General features: G+C 38.9%; 1 protein-coding gene across 1 annotated transcript in view; it reads left to right on the plus strand.

Annotated features, from left to right (window-relative positions):
• Positions 1-2,966, plus strand: part of OTOA (otoancorin) — a 31,907-nt gene extending 28,941 nt beyond the window's left edge. The window contains exons 27-29 of the mRNA XM_008503114.2: positions 1,664-1,856; positions 2,290-2,379; positions 2,947-2,966. Coding sequence (XP_008501336.2) covers positions 1,664-1,856; positions 2,290-2,357 — 261 coding nt within the window. The 3' untranslated portion in view covers positions 2,358-2,379; positions 2,947-2,966. The remainder of the gene's footprint in view (positions 1-1,663; positions 1,857-2,289; positions 2,380-2,946) is intronic.
• Positions 2,967-9,517: the final 6,551 nt, after the last annotated feature.

Consider the following 9,517-nt stretch of genomic DNA (forward strand, 5'->3'; position numbering starts at 1 on the left):
TGCCCATAAAATATGCTAGACAAGCTTTATATGTTCTTCAGGATGTGTCCCAAAGAAGAAGTGAAGATCTAGGATCAGAAAGCAGCAAATGGACTCCCTTCCAACAGTGTGTTCAGATCTGAGTTTTCTGTTTATTAACATTTGCAATTCACTGCTCACTATATAAGTGCTTTTTTTTATTATCTTAAAATCTGGCAACATTCTCCTGAGTTAGCTTTGAAAAACAGATTGTACAAGCAGATACTGATCAGAAAGGAATTACATCTAATTACAGCAGTTCTGAATGTGGACTAGAAATTAGAACATGGATCTTGAGATCATTGCCCCAGACTTTATTTGACTTAGTGACAAGATTAATACCCTGCCTGGGCTGGTCTCTTTCAGATGCTCAGGCAAGCAATGTACTTATGGACAGATGAGCTGAACAGATAGTTACCTCTGTCAGCTTCCATAAAAGAGAAAAACTCCTTGAACACTAACTGTTCTGCACAGTATCACTGACAGTTTAGATAAGCCTGAAGTTTCCTTAGTGAAACTATTTCTTCGAAAAACAGGCAGAAGAAAAGATCTATAGCATCTTGTAGAACTTCTTTCAAACAGCATACATTTTTGTTAGTAAGAATAGTAATAATACTACAAAATGTGCTTAACAAGTAGCACACCTTCTCAGAAGTTTTCTGTATATGAAAGATTCAAAGCAGATTTGGTTTTACACAGGTTTTGTGTAACTTCATTGCATTACTCAGATACTGATTTATGAAAAATTACATTGTAATATTGACTTTAATGGAGTTAAGGAGAGGCTTAATCCCAAATGTCTCAACCTGTAGGCATTTCTATGAGTTTACTCATTTTAAAGGAACACTCTATTTGGTAGACTATGAAAAACTGGGAAGGATTTGCTCCATTGTCTGACCTACTTGTAAGGGGAATTTAGTCTTTCTAAAGTAGAGCCTGGATGCAGACTTGTTGCAGAAAAGAAGGCTTGTTGTGTAGGAGAGCTAAAACTCCTTGCAGCTGCAGTGTTAACTAGAATCAAAGCACTTCAGCATGCCTAGTACATCCAGGCTTTACAAACTGGTTAATTGCTATGTAATATAATTAATGGAAGATTGTGACTGCAGTATTTCATTTTTACACACAAGTCTTAATATCACCAAACTTGGAAGATGCTTCAATTTAAAAGAGAAAATTGAATAATGAGATTAAAGAATGTTTGGTTCTGGTTTTTTTCATCTCATCATTCTACTGCTAACTGTAATCTAAGTCAGAGTTTCAAGTGAGGTTGCTTGGAAGCAGATACAAGAGGAAACAAAGGAAAATGCAAGAAGATGCACAATGTCACCTGTCTTTTATAAAATCAGGAAAGAAATGGCTGGAAAAATGAAACTCCACACTAAAGAAGTGTCCAATACAGCGCTAGCATAAAAATCTTCTCAAGGTGTCAGATCCCAGCAGCAAAGAGAAGGGTGACAGACATATGAGTGGTCATTAAGTGAATGCAAAGGATTTATTTAAGGTCTATTGAGCTCTTTCATAGCAACACGATGTTGAAGGCTACTTCCCCTCATTCCAAATGCAAGGCAGTGCTGACTTCTGATTCCTTATCTGCCTTAAAGTATTGACAGCCTAAACACATTTTTATGGCTTTTTTCCCTCCCAGGCATTGTCCCCAGACCAAATAGCAAACCTGGGCCCTGAAAATGCTGCCGCAGTTACCAGATCACAGCGTGAGCACCTCAGTGCATCACAGCTCCAGAGCCTTCAGCTGGCACTGGATGGAGCCAGGACCAACACCCCTGAGACACTGAACAGTGCAAGCACCACCCAGGCAGTGCAAACCTCAGCTCCAAGTGGTGAGTAGAGTCATTCCTTCCTCCTCCTTTGAGGAGGAGGACACACACACCAGTGGAGTCTGCAGTCTTGCAGCATCCACAAGGACCAGACCTTTACTTTGAAGGTGGGTTACAGGGAATTTTCCAATCAACTTTTTAACTTGTGCCTCAAATCACATGTGTCTGAGCAAGATAAACTGCAAGAATGTTGTTGGATTTACCCACAGCAAGAAATAATGGAGGAAGATTGTCAGATGGCATTAGCAGCTACGTGCTGCTAGTGGCATTACACTATGCTAAGCTCTAACTTGTGTAAAATGTAATCTGAAACACTGAGCTTTCCCCCCATCTTTCCCATGTTCTTTGCTCTCCATCTCTGGACCTTCAGATCACAACCTTGGTCTGCAATAGAACTGTATCATGACACTAAGACATAAAGCTTTCTGCTTTTCAGGTGCTCCCTGTCCAAGTGGCTTCAGTATCTGGTTGTGTGTTGTGTTTACACTGAACCTGCCTTTTTGAAACCACCATTGTTGAACTTGAGGTAAGTTACATTTTCAATAAGATGTAGCTTTATAACAAAAAACTAGTTCACCTGTGGCAGTAAACAACACAGGGTGAAGGACTGTGGGACCCCCTTCCTGCTTTAAGCACAGAAACAACAATTTCTGAATAATTTTTCTGTGTTACAAAGGGGTCTTGTACCTGTGTTAGACTATTATAGACTTTAATCAAGGGGAAAGCATTTTATCTTTACTGTAAAAAAAACTTGAACAAAAATGCATTTAAAAATTCCATGTAACACAAATCCACTACTGCATTGCTATTTGGAATATGCTGTTGGGATTAATCTGTATTTTGCTTGTTCCAGTCTATTGATAAGATGTAACTCAACAATCACTTTGATAACCTCCAATTAAAAGAATGTTGCCACTAACTTTCATTGGATTTACCATTTTGACAGGCTAAAATTTAACAAGAGCAGTGATGGGCTTAAGGTAGAAATTCCAATTAAGTCAGTTGAATGCTTAAGTGCCCTACTTTGTCTTTAGGACTGCAAATCAAGGCACATTGAAAGACTTAATATTTGTCTTCGATTTTTGATTTTCAGTGTCACAGAAAGAAATTATAAAGGGTTGCAGCTCAGCATAAATAGTAGAATCAAGAGGCTCTGAGATGCCTGAGTGCAAAGTGGTTAATTCTGAGAAGGGACACCAGCATCCACCATCACGATGGGAAGTATCATCTCTCCTTACCTTTACCATTAACAAATCACATAGGATAACTCCAGATACTTCGAACTATTGTCAAAACTGGAAGGGGTTTATCTGTCTCATGAGAAAATCACTGAGACATATGCTTAGGTGTGAGGGAGTAGCCTGAATGACCTAGGGGATAGGTAGCAAGTGACCACCCTTTGGAGGATGAGGTGTTTTATCCAGTGTTTTTTTGTTAGCTAATTTGGTTACACTATTGCCCTCCTCTGGAGGGTTCCTTCTTATGCTTTGAGTGTGTGTTCCTCCAGACAGGGACTATCCATCCTGCTGTGTGAAGCAGTAGAAACCATACTAAAATTTACTGCTGTTTAAATAAAATAGCTTAATCTCTGGGCCACTGGTTTAAATCCTGTTTAGATAAGAAGTGATGACATGTTCTTATAATTTAAGCATCTGTACAAAATGTAGTTTCCTGTGGCTGTATGTATTCAACACAGAACTGTTGACACTGAGGGCATTGGCAATACTCCTAGTATTTCATGCAAGAGAATGCACTGTGGAAAGCTCCTTATGTTGATCCTGAGATGGTCCCTTCACTTCAGGCAGGGTTGAAATGTAGACCTGGGAATAATCAGGGAGAAATGTTCACTAGGTCCAAGTAGTACTAGAACTGTTGGTAGTCCAGTACTTTACAGAAGCTCTCTCTTAACTTCTTTCTCATAATTCCAAACCACAAATATTTTCATGTGTTTTATCAGCATGTGGATTAAGTGTCTAATGTTTTTCTTACCACTCCTCAGTATTTTAAGCAATGGAAAAAACAGATACATTAAAAACCCTCTGCATGTGAACATAGATTTTGGTGTCGTTCAACGTGATTTTATGCTAAGGATGCATTGGTACAGTTTTCCATTTTGCCATTGGATAAGACTTTATCTTTTCTAGACTAAAAAAGGCATTGCATAGACTTTAGCTTTTTCATTTAGGGCTGTACTGTAGTAAATGCCTTTCAAACTTTTAGTAGTATTTCTTTATGGCAAACATTACCTCTAGCTTCTCAGCACTGAGAGCAGAACTGAAATTATGCTACAGGTGGGGAAGGAGTGGGGCTGAGAGGGAGAGCTGGAGGGGAGAAGCTTCCTTCTGCTTGGGAAAGGTGAATTTTAGTTATTGCTGCTGCTGGGAATAACACCTCCCACGACAGTCCCATATATTCTGCAATTCCTGTAGCAATAGGAGCCAGCCTGATTTCCAGGGTTTTGTTACTGGCAAAGTAGGCAGTGAGCAGCACTGGTTTTTACCCCCTCCTGCTCCCTCCTGCCCTTGAGAGATCTGCTGCTCTAGGAAATGCCTTTATACCTAGCCCTGGCAAGTGTGACAGGCTGTTACAGATAATATTACATGCTTTAGTTTTGCATTTTATGAGCTAACAACTACTATTGCTTCAAACTGCCTTTCCCCAGTTTTCCCTAACAGTAAGATTCCAGCTTTTCTGCACCATGTTTCCTCCTCTGCATATAAACCATAGAATGCAAATGCCCACTAAACCCAAAAAATGCTTCAATGGATCAAATACATTATACATTATATATCTGTTTTCCACAATTAAAAGTTCTGCCTGATTTAGATGTGAAAGTACTAAAAGGTGGTTTAATTTCTAGAAATTGCCTGACTTGAATTCTGTGTGCACTTCAGTGAAGAGGCAGAATGTTTTCATAGTGAAGATGACAGCATTTCCAGTTCAGCTGTTCAAGTCAGATACGTGACTTTGCTGTACCAACCACTTCAGCAATCTGTATGACCTAAAAGTCATCCTCTTCTGTCAATGTACCTTGGAGTGATTCTTTCTGCAATTATGTGAGTCAGAGTTTAGCTTTTAATTGGAGCAGGAGTGAACTCCTAGTTTTGTTCCATCTGTGCTTCTTCCAAGCACAAGTGCTTTTAAATAGTGAAACTCCTTGATTATTTATTTTCTTAAATTATTATGTTGTTAATCTTGGTGTTGCATTTGGTCAAAGACATCTACTTCTTACATGAGTAGTGTAGAAAGGGTAAATGTGGAGCACCCACTTAATGTTGTACTTCATGGTAAGATTACAGATCCTATTTGGTTGGTAAGATGGTGTGAAAATCTTGAACAGTGAGTACTGCAGAGAAGCAGTTTTACTTTTTGCCACAGTACCCCTGGTAAAATTCAGTGATGGAAAAACCCATTCTGCAGAAAATGTGATTCATGAGATACCTCTCAAAACTGTTGGAACTGAATTTCTGTGGGAAGAATAGATGGAAAGGAGATAAAGCAGCAGAGTGCTGGTATGAGGGGCGTGTAATCTGCTCTTCATTCACAATCTGGCACACTTCCTTTCCTAAAGGAAACTGAAACATGTACACTTTCCTTTTTACTCCTGTGAAACAAACCACAGAACCCCTTCCTGCAGGCACCCGTGCCATGGGATGCTGCAGGGCGTGTGACTCTCTCCCCTGTGCATGTGTAAATTACAGAATCTGCACGATCACTTTCACGTGAATGCACTCATGGGAAGAATGCCTCACAGTCCCTCTCTTTTCACACCGTCAGGATTTTGGGGAAAAATATCCTACAGGGAACTGTTGTATAAAGATTTCTTTGGTCCTTAAAGAAATTTTGCTGCTTTTTTGTAGATGTGGGTAATGTTTGATTAGACCAAGCTTATTTTTTCCTGTGTCTTTTTAGTTCTGACATTTCTATTTGACAGTGAAAAAAAAAATCAGACTAATGCATAAATCTATTGCTGAATATATATCACAACAGTTATTTTTGTATATTGTGAGAATTGCAGCTCTCCTCTCCACTCGTGACTGCTCTGATGGTTGCTAGGCACTGCTGTACATACTGCAGGATATACATCTGACTGTTGACAGTCTGATGCATCTGGGGTGTAGCCTCAGCTCTTCTGAGTGTTGTGATCCATGTGACAGGTGGTTCTGCATATGAAGAAGCATTTCATTTAAATCATTTGATTGGATGTAGAATTCTTAAGGGGTTAACAGATGGGAAGTAGTACCTTGTTGGCTTATTATCTCAGTGCCTGACACCTTTCTGTGCAGAATACTGTTTAGAGAAAGGGGATACTATTTCTAAATTACTAATTGAGAAAATATCTGTACAACCTGGTACTGAGGAAGTGTCATATGTCTGGTATCTCTAAATCCCTGAAGGAAACAACTACCCATCCACAATATCTAAAAACTGCCCCTGTAAAGCTGGCATTATGTCTGGTGTCAGGTTTTGTAGAGTACCTGAAATGTGTGATGCACAGTGATCTCAATCTGTCACATCAGAGCTAACCAACTCCTACCAGTGTGAGGCTCTAAAAACAGTGCTTTTTATAAAAATTGCATCCTTCTTTAATTTTAAAGTTAGGACACCCTTTCTGCCTCTCTATAATTTGCTCAAATACAGCAATTACACACTGCATTGGGGCAGATTTATCACTTGCCTGCTGTGCCTATCTCAGGATCATCACCACCAGATTATTGTCTCATAACAGACTGCAGCCTCATCACATTAGACCAGGTCCTTTTTAGAGTCCCACTGCCTGCCCATGCTGCAGCAGATGTGAGACATGGCTCCAGGTGTGCAGCCAAACACAACTGATGTTATGGGAGACTCAAATGACACCCACAAATAGGCAATCAAATTGTCACCTGGAATATGTCACTTGAGCAGGTAATCCCATTGTACTGGACACACTTGCTGGTCCTCTGGCTCTTCCTGCATTTTTGTTGTCTCATGTGCTGCTCCCCAGTGTGCACACAGCCAGTTATGGCTTATCAGTTGAGGAACTTGTTTAAATTGTAGTACCTTGTTCCCTTGTGATAGGTCATCTTCCATAGAGAGAAGTAGAAATCAAATCCCAAATAACCTTTTACTCTTGTGTTTGCCTTCTGTTATTATTGTTGTTTTTACTTTGTTTGGTTTTGGTTTATTTTCCCCCCCTCCTCCAAAAAAGCTGATCTTCTAGCCTAGTACAGTTTTAAGCAATGTGGTCTCTTTATCTTACTGAAAATGTTTTTATAAGTGTGTGAGCTTGGTTTGTTTTAAAGCCAAAGGAGATACATGGGCCAGAGGAGAGCTAAAAACCTTATTCTACTCTCTCCTGTGTCATATGGTGTGGGACAGCCTTGTGGACTGCTAATAACTCCACTGCTGTTAAGGTCAGGGATCAGACTTCCCTTTCCATGAAGGCAGGAAGAAAACTGGATAGAAAAGCAAAGAATAAACACAAAGTCCAATATAAGTGAAATTTCTCATATTGATACCCCAGAACATCTGAAATTGTTCCTCAGAAACAGTATTTTGTACACAGTCATACAACATGCTTTTAGAAGTACAGATAAATAATTTTTTCAGAGACCAGAATGAATCTCTGTAACTTTCAGGTATCCAGAACTTCCTATTTTGGTAAAGTACCTGGTCCATTATCAGAATATCTTTGTATGTCTACTTGCTCAGTCCCTAAACAGAAAAAACTATGAGATTAGATAATATAATCAAACTGACCTTATCTGGTATCAGGACCTGTAGCAGTTTTGTACCACAGGATATTTTTGTCAGAATTCACATCTGGTTCTTTAATTGTACCTAGAAATAGATAGTCTAGAGATTATATTTTTTTCTGCAATGAGTAGCAAGCAGCCAATGTCCATCTGTCTCTTCCTACCCTCTCCTACTCAGCATCATTCTGCTTTCCCCATCCAGATTAATGAGAGGATTTTCTTGCCCTCATGATGCAGGAACAGGGCATGTTCTGACCTTTCAATCCAAGTGACTGTACACTGCAGTATTAAATGGAGGAATTGCCATTGCTGAACTTTTTGCTTTGCTGGTAACAACGTAACATTTATCATCTAATGTTTTACCTGATATTAATTAGCCTTACACATATTTAACACTATCTCACTTAATAATATCTTCTCTTTGGGGAAAAGGAGAAAATAGACCAGGAGTAAATTCCTAAAGAAATATGAAATAATGGAAAATACTAATGTCTCAAATACATCACATTAATACTTTCTGGTACTCTTTTCCCTGACAATTTTTAACCATTGTGTAGAAGAGAACTGGACTGATTTATCAAATAACAGCCAAATAACAGCCATTGCTATAGCTGAAGTCACATGTTGGTTCAATGTACAACCTAAAGCTGCCATAGGGCATCTTTAACTGTGCCTGATGTGTTTCAATATTTAATGAGATGTCAGAAACAACTTAGATCATAAATTCTGACTATACCCTGCATGAACTGAGGAAAGGACAGAAGCAGGGAATGCATGTCAGCTCTCTACCTTTAATGTATCTATTAAAATAGATTCCAGTTAGGCATCTGCCAGTGTTTTTATTAGCAGCTTCTATTTCAGTATTCATCCTTCAGCAGTGTTTACATCTAACATATTACATGTACATATTTCTATTAAGCCTGTGTCAAACAGTTCAGCCAGTGCCTTGAGACATAAGCTGTACTTTCTTGCTGTTACACTTGTATATAATGATAGAAATGCCACTTACATAGCCACACTTATATCAAACATTATTTGATGCTGAAAGTTATTAAATATCTGTTTAGAATAATTAGTCTATTAGACTTCAAATCTGTGAAACTTTTCATATGTAGCATATAACCTCATAGAGCATTAAAAGATAGGAGATGCTGCAGGGCTTGCCAAGGAGCTGCATGGCTGTAGTTGTGAACACAGTGATTTAAGAGGCTTTGATACCTAGTCTCTGAAAATAAGTAAATTTGGTTTTGTCACAGTGTGGGTACATTTAAAAAAGATAAACTCAACAGGACCTACTAATCAGTTCTCTTTTCTTTCAGGGAATATATAAGCCCCTTAAAGATGTCCATGGTTATGCTACATTTTAAACAAGAAAATTAGAGATTGCAGTTAGGATCTTTTTCATAAATTTTTGAACAATACGTAACGTTTTGCTGTGGGAAGTTTTCTGTATGTGTTTCTGTACCAGTAAAGTCTTTTTGCTGTTTCCTCAACAGGTGTAAAAAAAAAAAATATATATATATATATATATTAAAGAAATAACTTACCCTTGTGTGATGTTATATAAAAAGCAAAGGTTTTTTGTTTTGTTTTGTTTTGGGTTTTTTCGGGTCGTTTGTTTGTTTAATAGAGAACCTTAGATTTATTACAGTAGTGCTTAAGAGAGACCTCTTTGACAGGACCCCCTTGCTGTTGGTGCCCTCTTTCAGGCTTAGGGATTCAGGACTGCAAAGAGGCAGCATCCTAACTTGCAAACCTTGTTGCAAGGAGTAATTGCTATTTTTTCCTCGGAAGATTTCTCGTACTCTCCTGGGCTACTAAATATGCACCAAGTCGATTGCTCCTTTCCACAGAACACGCCGATAGCCACTGAGCATCAGCCGCTCCACTCGCCCCATGTCTGATCCCCAATTACACGGCGGTTCC

This window comes from Calypte anna, chromosome 14 (genome assembly GCF_003957555.1).
Source record: "Calypte anna isolate BGI_N300 chromosome 14, bCalAnn1_v1.p, whole genome shotgun sequence".
NCBI lineage: Eukaryota > Metazoa > Chordata > Aves > Apodiformes > Trochilidae > Calypte > Calypte anna.